Source organism: Typopeltis vanoorti, chromosome 2 (genome assembly GCF_054136105.1).
Source record: "Typopeltis vanoorti isolate ZY-2024b chromosome 2, IOZ_Tvanoo_1.0, whole genome shotgun sequence".
NCBI lineage: Eukaryota > Metazoa > Arthropoda > Arachnida > Uropygi > Thelyphonidae > Typopeltis > Typopeltis vanoorti.
This window is the reverse complement of record NC_143550.1, coordinates 50,389,900-50,412,435: the sequence shown is the minus strand read 5'-3', so window position 1 is coordinate 50,412,435 and position 22,536 is coordinate 50,389,900. Positions and strand designations below refer to the sequence as shown.

The following is a 22,536-nucleotide window of genomic DNA, read 5'->3' as shown; positions in this document are numbered from 1 at the left end:
CGTGGGGCCGAAGAAGGATAGTGATAGTGTCGTGACATTCTATTTTCGTGTTGTGTTCTAATCTGCCATCTTGTTTCAAGTCACTCTTATTAATAAAACAACTAATTGCAAATTGATCACCGATCCAAAAGTAGGGAAATTTATAATTATACTGCGCCACCCTATTTTTAGATTAGTCTATATAAAATAGTAGGATCAATTCTTAATTAAGTTAGCAGTCTTCTTATTTAGGCCGAATTATTTACTATTCTACTTGGGGCACCCGCAAGATTCGAATTTTTTATGAGCGGTGCAATAAAAGGGAATTCAGGCAAACACAATATTTAGATTAACAAAATAAAACATTTAATATATGATATATAACAAATACAAGAATTCTACCTTTAAATGAAACAATACAAATAACCTAATACATCTTGCTAAGTCACTCATTCCAATTCAATGTTCTAAACTTTAACATACAATTCACAGCTTCAAAATTACAAGCTTTCTTAACTCAAGTTAATAAAACAAAACTTCTCTTTAGATCAGTCTGCACATATCTATCAGTTGTACTTAATGTTTAAATTCACAGCAGGCACTAATCAAGGTAGACAATTTTCCAAGCAGTCTTATTTCGGACCTTGAACTTCGAAGATACGTTATAGTTAATGTTAGAATAAACAAACATGTAAGACTACTCTTACCAAATACAATCTTCAATACATCAATTTATTGTGAGCACACTTATGAATTAACTTATTTAAGCTAGCGGAACACATTAAATAAAATTCTCCAACGCTTTAACTGAACTACTGTTAATCGCACTTCACTACTCTAAACAACAGCAATAAGGCACTGATATTTTTCCTTGTTTACTTTTCTCCAACTAGTTAAATTCATTATAATTCTTCTCAGGGCAACATAGAATTAAGACGTAATCCTAGACTAACTGGAACTAATCAGAATTTCCCATTGAATGTCCAGTTCTTTATTTATCCGATTACGACATCGATTTTCCTCTACAACAACAGCTGATTTCACTTGCAGCTGAGTATATGATTCACTACGTTTTTGCTCACTTCAAACACTCTTCTCATGAATTTCTGCCCTAAAGAATTTATAATTTTCTTTCACTTTTTTGCTTGTATCCTACCTTCCTTCAGGCTCCGCAAAACTCCCCCCTTTTCTCTCCAAAAATTTTCTTATTCTATTCCCTTCTCCTTTTGGTTCCGAGGTCACGCACTCTTCAACTCGTGCTTGTTTATTTCATGCGTCTCCATGACAACCAATGAACGCAAACATTTCGCTAATATAATACAACGCTCTACTACTACATAAGTGATTACATAACGTTAAATTTTTACAAATAAGAATAAACAGAATATTTGAGCTACTTAATCAGCTTTTTCATTACGTATACAATTATATATAATAACACTTTCCGTTACTTTATATATATTTTTTTAGTTATCATAATTTTCTACACATATTATTATTTAATAAATTAATAGTAGGTTAAGTTTAGAATAAATATTTAAATAGTAATCCTTAACTAAGGAACAATAAATAATTTTTTATACAAATCATGATTAATATATAATAAGCAATGTTAAATGTGAATGAAAAAAAAATAAATTACACAACATAGTTTCATTCACAATTTAACAATAGCAGCAAAGTTAAAAGAAAAGTTGTTAGAACCATGACAGAGGTGAAAAAAGAAACCATATCCAAACATGAAAATGGCGTTCGTGTCTCGGATCTTACTATGCAGTTCGGGATGGCGAAATCAACAATCTGTACAATACTCAAAAATAAAGAGGCGACAATTTTCATCTATATTTTATCTATTCATTGTGTTTTTCTTTTTGTGTAAGATTTTATGCATTTTCATTGTTTTTGTATATGATTTTATGCATGAAGTAAAAAAGTTATAAAGGTTTAAATAAGCAATCATCTGGGATTCGGGAATGGATTAATCCATCTTACATTAATTCTTATGGGAAAATGGTTTCAATTTTCAAACAAACCGATTTCCAAATAGCCTTTAGGAACGAATTATGTTCAACAACCAAGGTTCCACTGTACTAACAAAATATGACCTTCACACCACGTTCAGTGTGGTGTGAAACTCCATCCCCTAGCATATCCTGGAGTGTTTGAAGTTCCTGACTTGGCCTACTGTGGACAGATAGGATGTTAACATTTGTCTTGGAGAACACAATAATACATTCACTTCCATTATTATGGCAGATCTGTACTATGACAGACCATGCTTTGGACCCCCCCCCCCCCCCCACACACACACAGGATTAGATGGAAGAATGTGCTATATAGAAGTTGTTTTAGTTTGTTTAGTGTTGTAATATTTTTAAAATAAGTTATGAAATTTTGAAGTTTGCTTTTTGCCTACCCTGTGGGTACTGAACCATACAACCCTAAAACTTTAATGTTTAGGACTAACAGGGCTTCATTTACCATAAGGCGCAAGCTGGGGCCTCACTCTCTCTATGAGGGCCACATTTTACTTACTCCTCACAAACAACAATATAAAAAACAGCCTACTTATAGTTGCAAAATAAAATACTTATTTTTAAATATTGAATTCATAATATAAAAACTAGAGGCCTCCCACCTCCATTTGAAATACATTGCCCTTTCCTTAGAATATAAAACTAACAGGAATTGGTGCATTGCATAAAATTCATGTACGTGAGCATACCATTTCTTTGCTGGACATGTATATAGTCCAGCAAAACCTTTATAAGATTTTGTCCATCTGTTGAAAGAACATGTATAAGAAGTGTAATTTGACCGTGATGTCCATTAGAAGGTGCGATAATCCTTCGCTGAAAAGAACACTTAATGAAACTACCTGACATGAGTAGCTACGTTCATTGCCTATAGCAAGAAACGCAGTTGCTTGCCGTTCGCTCGGTAGCTGGAATCCAAGTTATATTAGACTAAATACCTACGAGTTATATTCATTTTTACTACTTGTTTTATTGTATAATTATAGTTTTTAATGGCAGTGCAAAATAAGAAATCTTTTCATACTTTCTTCACTTCACTTCATATTGTATCACTTTGGTACAGAATAGTACAGAATTAGAAGCTTCGACAGTACAACAATATTATTGCTTATTTCTATTGTCAAAAAGGTAAACTAAAGTAAAAAACGAAATACTTCATTTGCAGTTTTGAATACTGTCTGAAAGCTTTCAAACCAGTAGAAATTTAAAGTAATTATGTAACTGAGTTCCAGGAGAGGAGAAGGGAAGGAGATGCAGTAGAAAATCTTCAATCTGAATCATTCCGTATAGGATATTATATTTTATTTTCCTATTATATTATATTATATTATATTATATATTTTCCCTTTTATATTATATTTTATTTTCCCTTCATATTATATTTTCCACATATCAGCAGTGGTTACGCACAGGATATTATAGTAATGTGGATCCTACAAAAAAAAAAAAATCTGTTGCAATTTTAAGCAAAAGACAAAGGCAAAGAGTCCCCTGCTAAAATATCATTGGATATAAATTTTTGATATTAAAAAAAAAAAAAAAAAAAAAAGATTTGCAATCGGAAACCCCGAGTAATGCAATTTATTATCATTTGTTGTTCATAAAAAAAAAAAATCTTTCCTAAAATTGAAATGTTACAATCCATATAACGATATTTTGCAAGGAAAGAAAGCAAAATGTCATATTTATTTCAATAAATGTTATTTAAAAATATAAATATTTGACATAACATTTTAAATGAAACAAACATTTGAAAATTCACAAAAAAAAATTCTTCTGTATTGTCAGTAATGTGAAAGAACATAAAGTTGTCTTGTTCTGTTACTCTAATTTGAAGAATAAAAGGAAGCAAATTTACTGTTACTAAATAGATTCATTGCAAAGGCTGATGTCTGGTCATTTCAGGATTGATTATTTTCTTACATGTGAAATTCATTTTTATTTTTGGGAAAAGACACAATAATTGTGCAGGAAAAAAAAAAAAAAAGATCGATTATCATAGGACAATAAAGGAAATTCCAAGTAACACAGTAGACGTAAAATCAAAGGTTGTTCAACTACAGTTAATCCGTTAATGGCTCTAAAATCGCCATTCAGGAATTAACGGCAGAGGCAATAATTGCATGATAAAAAGTAGAATGTGGATGAAGTTTTGATCCATTAAAATTGAATTGGCAACTATGCCGCGGAATCTTGTCCGGAAGCAGTGCAGTATTTTTGTTTTATTCAAAATGCATATAATTACTTTTCATCTTCAACAAGAAGATGGGGTATACTCCTTAAACATTTAGAAAAAAAAAAATCTTTTAAGTTAAAAGACTAAGTGAAACGAGGTGGTCCGCAAGAGCTGACGCTGTATTGCTTTGAAATCGTGGATATAAACAAATTAAAGAGGCATTACTTGAACTATCCATTTCTCCTCAGGAGAAATCTATTTCCAAATTAGAGCTCATCATTGGCTGATCATTTTGACAATTCAGAAACAGCAATTTTAACAGTTGTGTGGGACAAAATTTTACAACGAATAAATGCTACTAGTAAATCTCTACAAGATACCGGTATGGATTTGTTTTTAGCTAATAATTTGTTACAGTCTTTAGTTGGTTTTATTTTAGATATAAGAAATAGTTTTGCTGCTTTAAATGAAGAAGAATCTATTAACAGATAAGACAAAATTTAAAGATGAGAAGCAAAGAGTGAAAAAATGAAAAAAAAAATGTCTCACGAAATTTCACAATCTAATGATGAGATTACTCGTATATTACATGGGAAAGAAAATTTCATTGTTAATATTTTTAATGTCTTTGCAATAAGCTAATTTTTGAAATTAATGAAAGAGCAAAAAGCTATTTAGACAGTTTTTTTTTTTAAGAAAGATATAGCTCAAGACAAGTAGAAGACTGGTATTAACAAAATTTTATTTTACAATCTTATGGGGCTGATATTGACTCAGAAAAATTTTATCGGTGAAGTTAAGCAATTTTTAATAATGATAAAGGAAGAAAATTTTTCAATAAAAATATGTACAAAAGTCTACTTTTCCAAACTTAGAAACAATTCTAAAAATATTTTTGACGATGCCTATTTCAAATGCAAGTGCTGAACACTCATTTTCAGTGTTGAAAAGAATAAAAAAATTTAAGAAGCAACTTGCACCAAAATAAAACAAGTGACCTGTTGATATTATGCTTTGAGTCAGATGTAATGGACCCGATTAATTATGATGAGATTATAGATATATTTGCTAAAACCAAAGCCAGAAAAAAAAAAACTTTATTATTTCATATTTTTTTAATTTAAATTTGAACTGATTTATTTTTATATATATATTTTTTTAAAATGCAAATATATGTATACCAATGTTGTGTTATTTTTATTTTATTAAAGTAAGTTATGGAAATATCGACTTTTATTTTCAATAAACTAAAAAAAAAAAAAAAAAAAAAAAAAAATGCGTATGAGTTTGATTAACTGAAATAGACTTGTTCTTTTGAGACCTCATAATGATATTGCGCGTAGGGCCTCAAAAAGTATAAATACAGCCCTGAGGACTAATAGCAAAAGAAACAGCAAAAATATACTTTTCATTTAACTAATTTTTCATTTTATTGCAGAGAATGGACCTGGGAGAGTGTCCAAAGATCCATGATCTTGCTCTTCGAGCTGATTTTGAAGCTGCATCTAAGGATAAAGATTACCATTATGATATCAGTGTAAGTGCCTCCTCTCTCACTGCTAAAGGAAAATATTTAATTTTCTTTTATGGTAAAATATCCTGTGGTTGTTAAACAGTTAAATCCCAGTAATTATTGGTGGGGGGGGGGGGGGGAAGAACACTGCAAAACTTGGATTTTTGTCTTAACAGAGATACCTTAATGTTAGTGATTTATTTTTACTGCTTATTATTATTATAGCCAACATAGCATAATTACTACCACATAGATCACAGTTAAAAAAGATGCACAAAAATTATGTTCTTGTTTTAATTCTTTATCCAAGTATAAGCAAAGTTGCACACAAAGTATCTTCATGACTGGGCTACTTGTATATAGAGGCCACTGACTTCACATTAATTGGCTTAGTATTCCATAATGCAAAGTACACATCCTTTGGGGTATGTATAATGCTATGCATTATGGAAAGGGTCATCTCCAAAAACTAGACAATTCCCCAGAGCACTCTAACCTCAGTGAGTTGAGTGACCTAAGGATCATTTTAACTCATTATCTGTTGATCATTCAAAGATACTTAGCTGTGGTTCTACTCATTGACACACACAAATCATCACCAAGAAAAACCACTCATCTTCCAGGGAAAAGCATCCACCGAAGGGTCCCGATAAAGCCATGTCAGTGAGCAAACATCTGATGGAATGCAATGGTTGAGATCACTTTTGAGATCAACGCATAAATTAATATGGTTAGCTTGGATTATATTTAAGGTGCATGTTTGTGAGAAGAGGTAATCACTAAGTTGTTTAAAAAAAAAAACAATCAGCTAAAAAGAGGTAGGATTCAAAAATTATTTTCTTTCTTATCTAGGATGTGAACAGCTTTATAATTGATTTTTCACCTGATGATGAGTTGGCTGAAGTTCTGGCCAGTGTAAGATGAAGTGGAACCAAAACCTCCCAGATATGTGGAAAGGGCCTTTTCACTACCACTTTTTTTTCTTTCAGTAACTGCACTCCAAAATGCTAATATGGTTGTGCCTTATAATAAATCATATGTTGCATCAGCTGTCACATAGAATATCACAACTGTGTTCAGGGCTTAGGGAGAGTGCCCTATTCGAGCGTATTACAGTCTCCAACACAAGTCAGGGTTACAGTAAACAAGGAATACAAAAGGTACAGGATTAACTTTAGAGGTGAACTTTATATAGTACATAAAATGTGCTGAGGTCTACAGATGAGTACCCTTGATATTGTCTATAAAGAAATGAACAGGTGTAAAATTGACATCTGGTGAACTGAGTGAGGAATTCAATAAAAGCCTACGGACTGTTTTGGACTGCCCACCAAGGAGGGATGTACTTTTCATCTTAGGGGACTTGAATGCAAAAGTGGGAAAGAGTATGAGAGTTAGGCCTGAGTGTGGGATATTTGGTCTGAGTGAACATCATACCACATCTGGTGAAAGACTTGTAATCTGCCTGTGCTAACAGATTAGTTATTACTAATACCTGCTTCTAGAAATGCCCATGTCGGACCTGTACTTGGACATCTAACAGTGATAGGTCAAGGCACCAGATTGATTACATTCTTGCTCTCCACCAGTGGAAGACAAGCATTTTTCTGATGTGCATACTTGTCCTAGAGCAGACTGTGGTACAGACTGTCTGCTAATAAGAATCAAAGTAAGAGTGAGACTCTGAAACCTTCCAAGTCAGGCCCATTCCACTAGACTGGATGTCAGAGTAATCCCTAGAGGGTTCACAGAAGAAACATCAATTCAGTTGGATAATCTTTTGCAGACTAATAAGAAGAACTTACTTGAAATGCTCTGGGACGGAGTCAAGGTTATAATGCAGGATACAGCCAAGCGTATCTAGGCCCAATTAGAAGAGACCAAAACCTATGGATATCGGATTCATCATGAGATCTAATTGAAAGAAAGCAGTTGGAAAAGCAAAGAGACACAGGGACTGAAGAATATTGGAGATTGCATAGAGAAGTCAGAAGAGCCATCAGGCAGGACCAGGAAAATTATTCTGCATAATAAATATGAAGAGATAGAATTAAACATGAGGAGGCACAGTTATAAAATGATGTTTCATTTAGTTTGACCTAAAGCATAAGTTTAAGCCCAAATTGAATGTCATCAAAGACAGGAATGGAGCAGTGCTAACAGAAGAACTGGAAATCAAAAACAGATGGAATGAATACTGTGCAGAACTGTACAACAGAAAGGATATAAATAAAAGTTGGAGGAGCCTTCTCTCCAGGAAGATTTTAATTTGAACTTCCTCCACTTAGGCATGAGGTTGAAAGAGCAGTTAAACTGATTTACAACGATAAGATCCTAGATACAGATGGAATTCCAGCAGAGTTAATTAATGCCACCAGGAATAGAATAAGAGTATTTTATAGACTTGATTACAAGGATATTGGAGACAGGATCCTAGAGACCAAAAGAAGTCTATTTTCCTTGTGTATACCACTACACAAGAAGGAAGATCAGAAGGATTTCAAAAACTATAGAACTATTAGTTTAATCTCTCATGCCAACAAGATTTTATTAAAGATCATTCTAAATAAGATTGAGGCAAAAGTTAAGGCAGAGATGACTGAGGAGCAAGCAAGTTTTAGGAAAGGTAAGGATACCAGAGATCAGATCAGATCATCGAAAAGTATAAAGAATTTAGACTTCCCGTGGTAGTGTGTTTCATAGACTACTCTAAAGCCTTTGACTATGTTCAGTATTTGAAACTGTGGGAAGTAATGAAATAATGGGATTTCCTTAACACATTGTCAGGTTGATAGATAACTTGTACAGTGAGCAAGAAGCCACAGTAAGAACAGGTGTTGAATTAACTTAGCTTCAGGTTAGAAAGAGAGTTAGGTAAGGAGATAAGCAAAGATGCTTATCTCCTTACCTGTTGAGTATCTATGTTGAGGACATTATGATGCAGCACTGGATGATCTTAAGAATTAAGATAGGTGGAAGATTTATCAGTAATCTGAGGTGTGTAGATGATACAGTACTCCTTCATAATGACAAGGAAGAACTAGGACAAATCCTTGACAAAGTTAAGGAGATCAATTAGAACGGAGGACTTGAGCTCAGTCCTAGCATGACAAAGAATATGGTTCTCAAAGGAAATACAGACAGGGAAACTCCTGAGAAACAAGTATGCCTTAATAGAAAAAGAATTGAGGTAGTCAAGTTCGAGTACCTGTCATCAGTTATATAATGTGAAGAATTGACGTTCAGAAGAATATTAGGAATGGGTAAAACAGTGGTCAGAGACATGTCTAAAATTTGGAAGGATAGATATATCTCCATAGGAACAAAGTTGGTGATTCTGGATGTGGCTGTTCTTCCATCAACGACTTATGGATGTGAAACATGAAACCTAAAGTCTGATAGGAAAAAAGATCTGTTTTTGAGATGTGGTATTATAGAAGGCTGAGGATATTATATATTGAAAGGAAGACAAACAGATGAATGCTAGAAAGGATTGGTAGCACTTTAAGGATATTGGAAGTTAAATTACTTTGAACACACTGAAAGGATTGAAGTAACTTCTCAAAACAGTAATAGAAGATAAAGTTTCTGGAAAAAGAGGAAGGAATAGACCGTCAATGAGATGGTTGAATGGTGTGTCTGGAATGATTGATATTCAGAGGGAATCAGAAATGCATACAACAGGACCATCTAGTGAATACTGGTGTGACACATCATCAAGCAACTGAGTGACTATATGGCATTTGATAATGTCCAATGAATAGATAGAGATGAGTTGACTAGTATCATAATAATAAGTTGTAGACTTTTTCCTTCGCAGACTCTACTTCTTCATGCTTGTTATGAAAGATTTAATGGATAAAGTCACATTGAAGGGAAGAATAGTTTATTACAACAGAACTTTGCAACTTATATTTGTTGACACAGTGGGTAAGGACTAAATTTGAACTAACAGTGTAAGAATTTGAATCAAGTAAATCAAATTTAAAGTAATAGTATCTGTTTGTAGTGGAAGGATATTAATCTTTCATATAGCAATTTCACAAATATTAAGGATTGGCACAGAACAATTTGGAAAATTTCCACAGGATTCTTTGAATAGTTGCATATATAAAACAACTATGATGAATAAGTATTGTGTCCTGCCATGTAATATGTTCATTTGTATTAATGCCATTGTCATCTAATCTAGACATACCAAGTTGATGAAAATGGATGTAATTCATGTGTTCTTAATGTCACCTGAAGGCCCAGTTTGACTGTAGTAGGATGAACTTTATCTTTTGAAATGGGGGGGGGGGGTTTGAAAATGAAGGAAGTCAAAAGTACTTTTTTTTTTCTTTTTTTTTTTTAATATGAGTATTTGTTTCAGAAATATTTTTAATTTTGATATAACTTCAGAAAGGAAAAAAAAACTACATCCTTGGTCTTTTCCTAGTGTGTATTGCATTTCTTATTCATTCTATCTCAACAACTGGGATCAAAGAAGCATCAGCAAAGATTGTTTGCCTTTAGTCCCTGCAACTCTTACAATGCTAGAAATATAAACTGTAAATTACTGTAATAAACTTCAGTTTCTGTATCTTTATATGCTAAATCTCTTCTTAACAATTGTTAGTGATATAACCTTATCAACAGTTTTTCATCCTGCAAACCTAGTGAGAGGAATCGAATAATTGACATACATAATATACAGTGGAACCTCAGTTGTCGAACACCTCTGTTCTTTTGTTCCCAAAAACAAAAAATGCCCTGGTTTCTGAACAGAATTTCGGTTCACGAACAGGCAACCACGTGCTCTGCGTGCTGAGCTGTAAGGCGGGAAAGCATCAGTTATGTGGTAGCCTTTGTTCAGTGCAGACGCCTGCTCGAATTTGCAGTGAGTTTTCTTGATTTTCTTTGTGTTTTGTTGTTTTTTTTTCATAAATTATTATTAATTAAGCCACCATGGGGCTGCAGAAGAATAGTGATAGCAGCAAAGCAAAAAGAAAAGTTGTTAGAACCACAATAGAGATGAAAAAAGAAATCGTATCCAAACATGAAAATGGCATTCATGTCTCGAATCTTGCTATGCATTTTGGTATGGCGAAATCAACGATATGTGCAATACTCATATAAAAAGGTGATCAAGAGAGCTGATCTTGCAAGAGGAATGAAAGTTCGTACTAAACAAAGATCGCAGACGATTGAAGAAGTGGAAAAATTGTTGCTGATTTGGATAAACGAGAAACATTTAGCTGGTGATAGTGTTTCTGAGGCTATAATTTTTGAAAAAGCGAGGTGATTACATGATGACCTGTTAAAGAAAAACCCTGGTATGAGTGCTGATACTGATGTGTTCAAAGCTAGTAGAGGGGTGGTTCGAGAAATTTAAGAGGAGAAGCGGCATACATAGTGTGGTTAGGCATGGCAGAGGCTGCGAGTTCAAACCAAGAAGCTTCTGAGAAATATGTGCAAGAATTTAGTAACTGTGTAAAGGCTGAGGGTTTTCTTATCCAACAAGTGTTCAACTGTGATGAAACCGGCCTATTTTGAAAAAAATTGCCAAAAAGGACCTACATAACTCAGGAGGAAAAAGCATTACCAGGTCACAAGCCAATGAAGGACAGGCTGACTCTTTTGCTATGTGGAAACGCAAGTGGGGACTTCAAGGTCAAGCCATTGCTTGTGTACCACTCTGAGAATCCGAGGTGTTTAAGAAAAATAACGTGATGAAAAGTAAATTGCCTGTTATGTGGAGGGCTAATAGTAGGACTTGGGTAACCAGGCAATTGTTTATTGAGTGGTTACCCATGAAGTCTTTGCCCCAAGTGTGAGAAAATACCTTCAAGAAAAAAATTTGCCAATTAGATTATTCTTGTGATGGACAATGCTCCTGCTCACCCTCCAGGCTTGGAGGACGAGTTAGTAGAAGAGTCTGATTTTATCACAATGAAGTTCCTGCTCCCTAACACAACTTCTCTAATTCAGCCCATGGACCAGCAGGTCATTTCGAACTTTAAGAAACTCTACACCAAAGCACTGTTTTAAAGGTGTTTTGAAGTGACCTCTGACACAGAATTAACACTCAGAGAATTCTGGAAAAATCACTTCAACATTCTCCATTGCTTAAGTATCTTTGAAACAAAGCCTGGGCGCAAGTGACTTACAGGATGATGAACTCAGCCTGGAGGAAATTGTGGCCAGACTGTGTAGCAGACAGAGACATTGAGGCTGAGCATGTTGCTCTTGTCGATGATATTGTGTCTCTGGGCAAAAGCATGGGCTTGGAAGTTGACAATGTTGATGTGGAGGATCACAGGAATGAGCTCACCACAGAAGAACTGGAACACCTTCAGAAGGAGCAGCAAAAGACGGAGGTGGAGGAAATGTCTTCAGATGCAGAGAAAGGGATTGAGGATGTTTCTAGTTCTTTGATCAAAGAAATGTGTGCAAAATGGAGTGAGGTGCAAAGTTTTGTGGCAAGATATCACCCTCACAAAGCTGTAGCAAACCTCATCATAAATCATTTCAATGACAGTGCCATGTCTCACTTCAGAAACATTTTAAAACTCAGGCAAAAACAAATGTCGTTGGACAGGTTTTTAGTGAGACAGAGGCCCAGTGTGTCTCAAGCAGAGTCAAGTGGTACCAAGAGACAGAAAAGAGAAAAAGGAAAAAACCCCAGAAGGACAGTAACCTGATGTTTTTCTGGAAGGGGACTCCCCTTACTCACCTCCTTCCACCTGTGCCATCAACTCTCCTCCGTATGTATAGTTAAAGTGAAGTTAAATTTTCGTTTTTATTTTATCTATTTATTGTGTTTATTCTTTTTTATGTAAGATTTTATGCATTTTCATTATGTTTGTATACCATCTTATGCATAAAGTACTGTTTTAAAGGTTTAAATAAACAATCAGCTGGTGTTTTGGGAATGGATTAATCCATTTTACATTAATTCTTATGGGAAAATGGTTTCAGTTTTCGAACAATTTGGTTTCCGAACAGCCTTCGGGAACGAATTAAGTTCGACAACTGAGGTTCCACTGTACTATAAATATAGAATTAACTCCCTTAGAAGAGCATGATTTAGTTTCTAAGAAGCCAAATTACTCAGAAATAACCAGCCATTTTAGCATAACACTTACAGGTGAGGTTTTCCATCTGCTCTGAAAACTACTTAAATAATTGAAATATTTTAATTTGTTCTATTAATTTTCCTTTGAGAATTCAATTGATTCCATTTTCCTGCCTGTTTTCATAGTTTCTTTTCATTTGCTAATTTCCATACCAAATTTGTTACACCAGTTATTTAATTTAGAGTCCTGAAGACTTGTCTTGGATCCATTTATTTGAAGAGCTGAGTCAAATATCTGATTTCGATATTAGGTTAATGCTACTTGCTTTCATAATGTGATCACATAGTTGATAATAATGGGGGTGGGGGGGGGGGGGGGTGGGGGGGGGGGGGGGTGGGGGGGGGGGGGGGTGGGGGGGGGGGGGGGTGGGGGGGGGGGGGGGTGGGGGGGGGGGGGGGTGGGGGGGGGGGGGGGTGGGGGGGGGGGGGGGTGGGGGGGGGGGGGGGTGGGGGGGGGGGGGGGTGGGGGGGGGGGGGGGTGGGGGGGGGGGGGGGTGGGGGGGGGGGGGGGTGGGGGGGGGGGGGGGTGGGGGGGGGGGGGGGTGGGGGGGGGGGGGGGTGGGGGGGGGGGGGGGTGGGGGGGGGGGGGGGTGGGGGGGGGGGGGGGTGGGGGGGGGGGGGGGTGGGGGGGGGGGGGGGTGGGGGGGGGGGGGGGTGGGGGGGGGGGGGGGTGGGGGGGGGGGGGGGTGGGGGGGGGGGGGGGTGGGGGGGGGGGGGGGTGGGGGGGGGGGGGGGTGGGGGGGGGGGGGGGTGGGGGGGGGGGGGGGTGGGGGGGGGGGGGGGTGGGGGGGGGGGGGAGGGAATATTAGAGCATCTGGAGAAAATCCCACAGCCACAATTGAGACTAATTAACTCGGTGCTGGAGGGTGAACAGAAGATAAACTGTATTACTGACTAATCAGTATAGTGGCATATACGAATATAGTTTAGTCTATCCTCATTCCTTCAGTATCTATTGCGAGTACCTGTTAACAGAGCATACCATTAAAAGGGAAGGATTAGGCATGTAGTTCAAAAGCTCATATCACTTTTCCATATTCTTAAAGGCTATTGTTATAGTCTCTTAGCTTTGTTGGAGCTGTTAGTGTTTGGGAAGATATTTGTCAATCTTGAGAGGGTTATTAGTATTAGTTTTGATATTCTGGCTCTTCAGGATAGTGAATAATTTGGAAAAGTGGCAAATTAATGTGGGTGGGAAGAGTATAACACAGCTAAATATAATTTGAGATCCACAAATGGGAGGCTGCATACTTCCCTAGTGGAGAAACACTGAAAGAAGTGGAGGAAGCATGGGATTTTAGAGTGATGTAAATAAAAATTTGAAGTTCAGAGAACATTTTGCAGTGGTTAAGACTACCCATAAGAATTGCTGCAGCACTAGGAGGATATTAGCTTGCAGAGATAAGAATTGTAGTTACATTGTATAACATGCTGATCAGACCATATCTCAATTACTGTGCTCAGATCTGGTTACTGGGTTTTGAAGGGGATAAAGTAACTTTTGGAGAGGATACAGCAGAGGATAGACTGAGGGAATGTAATTTGCAGTTTGGTGGGTGAAAGACAAAGGGATGATATGATTAAGAAATTTTAAACTGTTGAGAGCTAATTACCAGATTGATACTTGGGAGATATTTTTCGTGATATTCAGGGAGAGAACAAGGACAAAAGGTTATCCCTGGAAGTTCCAACAACAATTATTGTGTAAGAGTAGTTTTTTTTTTTTTTTACATCGAGTGCTTTGTAGGAGCATGGAATGCATTTGATTGGTATGATAGTTTCTATTTAAGGCAGATCTTCCACAATCAGTCTCTAGAACTCCATGGTAGTTCTGAATAATAACACTTGCAATTAAGACATAACATGCTCACTTAATGATGATTATAGCTGTCTCTGTATTAAGCCTAAATAAATAATCCAGTAATTATCAATACATTAAAACACTAAATTTTGTAATGATCACTCTTATTTTTGTAAAACTAAATTTGATTTATGAAAAGATTACTGTTTACATAGGCTATGGAACATCTTCAGAATTTTATTGATGACTGTGATCAACGAACAGAAGTTGCAAAACGGCGTCTTGCAGAAACACAAGAAGAACTGAGTGCTGAAGTAACAGAAAAGGTATCATAAAGATTTAATTTAATGAAATATTAATTTTAGAAATAAAAGAATATATTGTGAAGTATGGTCTTTTAGTTGAGTAAGTTTAACTGCCACTTGCAAATAACATAGCAAAAGCAAATGATGACTTTTCTATAAAGTGTGTTTTAAATGTACTTTAACCTCTTGTATTCTTCAAATAGTTCATAAAAAATTCAAGATATAATAAAAAAAACATTTTTGCAGTACAATAAAAAAAAAATTAATGTTATTGTGATGATTTTTAATCAAAAAAACAAATTTTGTTTTTGAATGAACCTAAATAGTGGAATGGCCTATACATTCAAAAATGTGTAAGCAGAGCCAAAGCTGTTCTTTTACGGAGTTTCTGTATCTCGGTCGGTATAGACAAAGCCCTTTGGTCAGAAAGACCCAGGTTCAGTACCTGTCTATGATGTGAGGAACTTTATTTGGTCTCTTTTGATTAATGGTCAGTTAGCCAGTTTCGTATAGAGATGGGGGGGGGGGGGTTTCACCTGGAAACTAGTTTTTTGTCACCCAGAACAAGCAAACCGGCCCTGTGAATACACAGATTTACAGTGATGAATACTTACAACAATATGTGGAAGAGATAGGGTCCTCACCACATGTTCATAGTTAACCATTAGTCACATCATGGTAGTCAACCTCCTAGATTAGATGGCACTTGAATGGTGTGTGTGGTGGTGGGGGTTCTTTTATGATGAGGTGCGTGAATTTGGGAACATTTCTGTGCATTACACCACTGCTTTATCATATACCAGTCCCAGAGGCATCCATTCCCATGTTTAGTTTCAAGGACGTGTTAGATATTCTGTAAGGACAGAACTGAACCTGGTGATGCATGTTGGTTATAAATAATCTCCCGCATGCAAAACAGTAATTGCTATGTTCGTTTAGCAAGGTTTGTGATCTTAATTTTAACATAAAAATTATATGTACCACCATCTTATATGAATCATCTAACATTGGGATGGTACCGTTGCATTTTCTGATTTTGTGTCCTTTGTCAGAGAATGCCAAACTGAGAATCACCCTTTATGATGTTATTGATTTAAAATTTCCTTACTGCATTTTGTTGCCTATATCTGCTTGTCTTTGTCAACAAATTCAGACCTTTGATTATCTCTGAAGCTTGATTTTCTGCAATCTAAATATCAAAAGTGAGGTCACCTTCCTTGAGGACTTTACTATCCACAGCTTGGACTGGCTTCAGTACTCCTACTCCATTGATCATATTGAAAGAAATGGCAACATATTTGCTCTTACACAAATTCTGTCCACCAATGAGAATTCTAGATGATCACCAACCCTTGATCTTTTCTTAGCTTTTTTTTTTTTTTCAGTATATACTTCAGGTATCAGCTTTCTTTGGAAATTTCTTTCACCCAACCAATTTCATGTTCTGTGGCACTGCATTTGTGCCAAATGGAGTGATATCTTTGATTTCCACTCTTCCTTTTCATGGTCTGTTTCCACTCTCCTGTCAATGCAGGGGTCAGAATCTAAAACTAAAACAATTATCCTTCAAATAATGAAAAAACTAAGACTTGGATATTGGTTTGTTATTTTAAATGAAATAAGAGAGGAAAGCAGTCCAAGAAAAAAATTCAGCATAGATAAGTAGTTTAATGTTTTACCCTTAGTTGGTATACAGGATAATATTACAGTGCTACATGATTAAATGAAAGTTTGCATTATTACTGATCTCTAGTCACTAACTGTCAAGTTAGTCTGTCAGTTATTGGTACTTCTGCATCATTTCATCCCAATCTCGGCCTTCCTTCAAATGTGTGTTTTTCCATTATCACTTTAGAACAGCTTCGGCTCTGCTTACACATTCTTGAATGCTAACAACATTAGGTTCCTTCCTAATATATTCATTTTTAACATGTTGCAACTAGTGCCAGGCTTTCATGAACTGTTTTTTAAATCCAGCTATATTCCACAACTTTTGAACTATCTTAATGTGGATATCTGATCCTGGTAACTCATATTTGATCTCAACACAGGTGGTTGTTGTCTCTAGGTTTCTCTTCCATAATTTTTCTGAGCCTCTCTGCAAGTATGCTTGCATAAAAATGGAATCTTACCTTGAACCCTCAATAAGTATTTGTAATTCTCCCATTTTGCTTTATTTCCCTTTTTATAGATGGGTACTGTGAAAGAAATTATCATCTAATCTAAATATAACTTTGAAATGGTGGGGGGGGTGAACTTGTCACCCAGTAAGCTTTTTCTAAGGTCACTGAGTATAAGATCTGTTCATCCTTGTTTCCACCTCTCACATCCATTATAATAACCAAAAGAGGGTGCTGATATCAATTTACTCTGCCAGCTCCTCCTGCCTTGATGACCATAGTAATTTAATGTCCGTTATAAAAAAAAAAAATCCCAAATTACTTGAATACGTATGAGTCTGGTTTGTATCGAAATCTGGTCCTAATGATATTATCCCACGAACTGTTCATAAGAATTAACACCCATCCAGTATCATCTTTACAGTCTTTCTTAGTAATCCTTTTCAAAATTAATCAGGTGATGTCAAATATCACCTGATAGTGGGAATTTCTTACTTTTATGAACCATAACAGTGGTTCATAAGAAATGAACTTGCAGTGCCTTATTTAGAAAGGTACAAGAAGGAAGGATATCTGATATCTGATAACATATACAGCTTAAGAACAGAAGACATTCTATCTTCCATTAGCATTGGACCATATACTGCTTTTCTGTATTAATTTGTCTCCTTCGAGTTATTGAAATTTTTTTTTATTGCCTTGGGGAAAAAAAGACAGCTGCTTTTCAAGTAGCAGGTCATTTTGGAATTCAGTTAGCTTATAATATGACATTCATTTGAAATACTGATATACGAAATACTTTTTCCTGAAGTGGCATGAATAGGGTTTTGCCAAGTTCTTGATTGGCTACTGCTTTTTTTTATTCACACACACACACACACACACACACACACACACATATATATATATCCACACGTGAAAGGCTGTGAGACCTATAGCACATTAGGGCAAGAAGAAAGGAGGGGAGTATGTTCACATTTTGCTTGAACAGCCAAGGGTTGTAATCTTTGGGAAGTGGGAGAGACTATTCCAAAGGACAGAAGTAAATGGAATAAAAGAGGAGGCGGTGAAGTTAGTTTGGTGAGTTTTAAGATGGACTGTAAAAGCGTGTTGGTTAGTAGTGCTCTTGTTTTAATGATTTTAGAGGGGAATGGGAGAATAATAGTGTCCAATTCAGAAAAGACTGTCCATGAAAGTCTTTATAGAAGAAGCACAGGGCAGAAACAACATCTATGAGAAATGGATTGAGGGAATCTGTGAGACAGGGATCATTAATTAGCAAATTGTCCTCTTGGATAGAATCGAGCAATCTTAGAGAGGATTTTGGTGCACACCCCAAACATGGAAGCAATATTCCATGGCTGGACAGATTTGGGCTTTCTTTTACAAATCATGACCAATGTGCAATGTGGTATTTCTGATCTTTTTCCCACAGTGGCTAACATTATTCATTTAGACATGGCCAGAATTCTGATAAAATTCAAACTTCCCAAAGAGCAACATTCCATATGGTCCTTAAAAAAATTAAAAAAAAAGTTTTAACAAAAGCAGTTAAGGGTAATGCCACTGACATTATGGACCAAACTGATTATAACAGAGAAATAAGCACACTTTCTTAAAGATTCCTTTACATAATATTTTAGTAGGATACTGCAAAATCTCAAAAGAAAAGAGTAAATTTAAAGAAATTGTGAACTTTCTCTCTCTCTCTCTCTCTCTCTCTCTCTCTATATATATATATACAGTAAAACCCCGTTTTTACATTCCTGCCATTTACGTCATTTTCCGTTTGTCCCGTCTTAAGTCCTATTCTCACAATATGTTGTTTTCCCGTGATTTGCGTTTTTTGTCTCGGGTGGCAATACTGATTTTCGAATCAATTTCCTCTCATTCAAATCGTTTTCTGTGGAAATCTGTGCATTCCTGTTCCCAGATGGCATTACTTTCGGCTGTGGTTTCGTTTCCGCCATCATGGTGACTTGTATGCTTGCAGTAGTGATGAGCAATGCCATGATTTTTCAATCACAGTACGAATTGATATTGCAGAATTTCTACTATGTAATTTAGTGTGTGATAGTTGCGGTGGTGGATGATCCATGTTAGTAACATGGAGAAAAAAGACAGAACATGTATTTCTGTAGAAGAAAAGATGGCAATTCTGCGACATGTAGATTGGCATGCCGGAACATGTGTGCATTTAGCAAAAGATCTTTGACTCTCCGTGTCCACTTTGAACGCGATAGTAAAAAAACAGGTCAAGCATTGAACTCAATGCAAACCAACCTGGTACTATGTCAAAAAAACGAAAATACATCTGGACATCGACATACGATGAATTGGTTAAACTTGTGGCGGAATGGTTTGTTTCTGTGACAGCATCGGGTATTCCAGTCGATGATACTATACTCCGAGTGAAAGCCCTTGAATTTGCTGCGAGGTTGGGAATTAATGGTTTTACTGCATCAAATGGATGGATTGATCGTTTCAAGACTCTTCACAATATTGTGTATAATCAAGTGTGTGGAGAAAGTAATAGTGTTGCAGGGGAAACTGTAAACCAGTGGAAACATGAGCTAAAGACTATTATTCAGGACTATGAACCGAAAAATATTTTCAACATTGATGAAACTGGGCTCTTTTATAACATTCTGCCAAGTAAAACATTGTGTTTTAAAGGAGAGAAGTGTCACAGTGGAAAACTCAGCAAGAGCAGAGGGTAACTGTTTTGCTCATGGTCAATGCTGATGGATCAGAAAAATTACCTCCACTGGTAATTGGTAAATTTAAAAAGCCAAGATGTTTTAAGAACATGAAAAATCTACCTACTAAGTATGATGCCAACAACACACATGGATGATCAGCAGCATCTTCACATCCACTATGCATGCTCTGGATGTTAAAATGGGGACAAATCACTGCAAAATACTACTACTGCTAGACAAATGTCCTGCACACCCTGAAGATCTACAGCTCAGAAACATTAGATTAGTGTTCTTTTCCCCTAATTGTACAAGTGAAATTCAGCCATTAGATCTGGGCATCATCCATGCATTTAAATGGAAATATAGAAAAATGCTTGTTGAAAAAGCTTTGTTTATGCATGATAATGGTATGGAGCCAAAACAAATGACCATATCAATCCTTGATGCCATGCATTATATGGCCAAAGCATGGTTGCATGTTACTCCTGAAACCATATCCAACTGTTTTTGGAAGGCAGGAGTTACGTTTGTGGAAGAGGAGGAACAACTACAGGAGGAAGAAGAAGATATGTCAGAGCCCAACAACTGGTATGTGTGGATGAGTCTTCCTCATTTCAAGACTATGGTGATGTTGATGCTGGTGTGATCACATCAACGGTGAAGAGGAAGAAGTGGTTGAAGAAGACTGATCAAGAACCTACCGTCCCTACTAGTAAAGAATCAATGGAAGCTATGTTTTGAGGCAGTATATTGCAAGTGCATCAGGAGACTATGGGGCATTTAATGCCTTATACACTGTGGAGAGGCAGGTGGAACTTATAAGAGTGCAGAAAAAGCAAAAACAATCAACAATTAAAGATTTTTTTTAAATAGATAAATGTGAGTAATTGTAAATTCATTTATTTTCAGTTATTAAATTTTGTAATCTAGTATGTAGACTCACATACTAGCAGTAAGTTTTAGCCTTTTTTTAATGTTTTTTTACATTTCCTGCTATTTACACTTTTTTCCATCAATCCCCTGGAAAGTGTAAATTTCCATCAGTCCCAGGGTGTTACTGTGTGTGTATACACACACACACACACACACACACACACACACACACACACACACACACACTAGGGGGGACTCTGGCACCTACGATGCCCAACCCGAGTTCCAGGCAGGTAAGCCGGTTCTCCTTCAATTCTGATGAGACAACAATGTGTTTGTCTCATGAAAGCAAACACATTGTTGGATGTTTCAAAACAATGAAGAGACAAAAAAGTGACATAAAAACATTTCAAATTTTGGCTTATCTTTTTATATATATAGAATAGATATATAGGGTCCAAAAAATATTCATATGCATAATACCATCCAATAGTTGACAGCATAGATAGCCTTGCCTACAAACTTGCCAAACAGTTAATTAATTCTCCCCCCACCCCCCACCCACACACCATGGGCATCTCTCATTAAACAGTTCTGTTCACTTTAAAACCATAACAGAAAATCTTAGCCTGAAAGATTCAGACATCATGGTCAGTATTGATATTACTTCGTTATTCCCCAACATACCTCTAACAGAAACCCTTGACTTTATTAATCCTCGTTTCCACTCTGACATGAATTGTCCAGATTCACCATTTAATTCAGATTAGTTTACATAGAAAAAGAAAAGTGTACCAGCAAGTAGACAGAGCTGCTATGGGGGCCCTTCTTTCCGATATGCTACTAATTTCTGGAAAACTGAGCATTGAGTAAAACCAAAAATTTGACTACACTATGTAAATGATGTTTTTATTGTTTGTTCTTGTCATATTAAATACATTTCACTGTAGACAAACAAATGAAAAAAGAAACGAACAGTTTTCTTCAGTAGTTGTGTCACTAGTGTGATACAACTTCAGTAGTTGTGTCACACTAGTGACACAACTACTGAAGTTTATCATCTTTCTGAATTTGTTAAAAAATAAAAAAAACATGCATACAAAGATACTTGCATAAAGTAATCGTGCTTCCACCCATCCAATCAGGGCTTCCTCAAAACACAGAGCCAGAACTGTTTTCAGTTTATTCTGATGACACAGCACGAAACCAAACTTGAGTACCTCCACAACGCTTTTCTATACAGTAGTACAATCCTCCATAAAACACTATTCCCCTCTCCCCATCACCTTCCTATAACCAACACACAAGATTGCAATAAAACTATACCCATCCCTTATGTTCAGGTTATATCTGAAATGATAGCCTAAATGTTATTTGCAAATATCATCTCCATACCATATCCAAATCATACTTTCAGCCATCTGCTTTCATTTGTTCTCCAAAGGATCAGCTTCACTCACTTGCACATCTACACTGGGACAGTGGTCAACTGTACAGCGGTATCTGCTTTAAAGAACACAAGAACAAGATTCCCAGTAATCTGTATGGCACATCAGAACTGGCAGACCATGCTCTGGATATTTCATAACATAGAATTAAAATGGAAGAAAACTCTGCTACACACAAGTTACTTCAGATCTGAGAGGCTATTTTTAGAATCAGCATCAGTTATGAAATGAAATGTTCATCATCATCAAATTCCTGACGTATCCTCAAGGGGGGGAGGAAAAATTTACATCATCATTAACTTATCAACAATTTTCTTCCAAATCAATCTGTTACCTGTCAAGACTCCAGCATTATCAGATCTTATATTTATGTCTTCTAAGGTAATTTTTATTATATCAATCCCCTATATCTTGGTCTTCCTCTGGGTCATTTTTATGCCAACCTGGCAGAAAACACTTGTTTTGC

At 36.2% G+C, this 22,536-nt stretch overlaps 1 protein-coding gene across 2 annotated transcripts in view; it reads left to right on the top strand.

Moving 5' to 3' along the window:
• The window catches only part of LOC150109004 (putative RNA-binding protein Luc7-like 2), a 169,743-nt gene that overhangs the window by 89,889 nt on the left and 57,318 nt on the right, over positions 1 to 22,536 (top strand). For both annotated transcript variants that reach the window (XM_090404919.1, XM_090404928.1), the window contains exons 3-4: positions 5,630 to 5,728; positions 14,838 to 14,948. In XM_090404919.1, the coding sequence (XP_090261045.1) occupies positions 5,630 to 5,728; positions 14,838 to 14,948 (210 nt within the window). The remainder of the gene's footprint in view (positions 1 to 5,629; positions 5,729 to 14,837; positions 14,949 to 22,536) is intronic.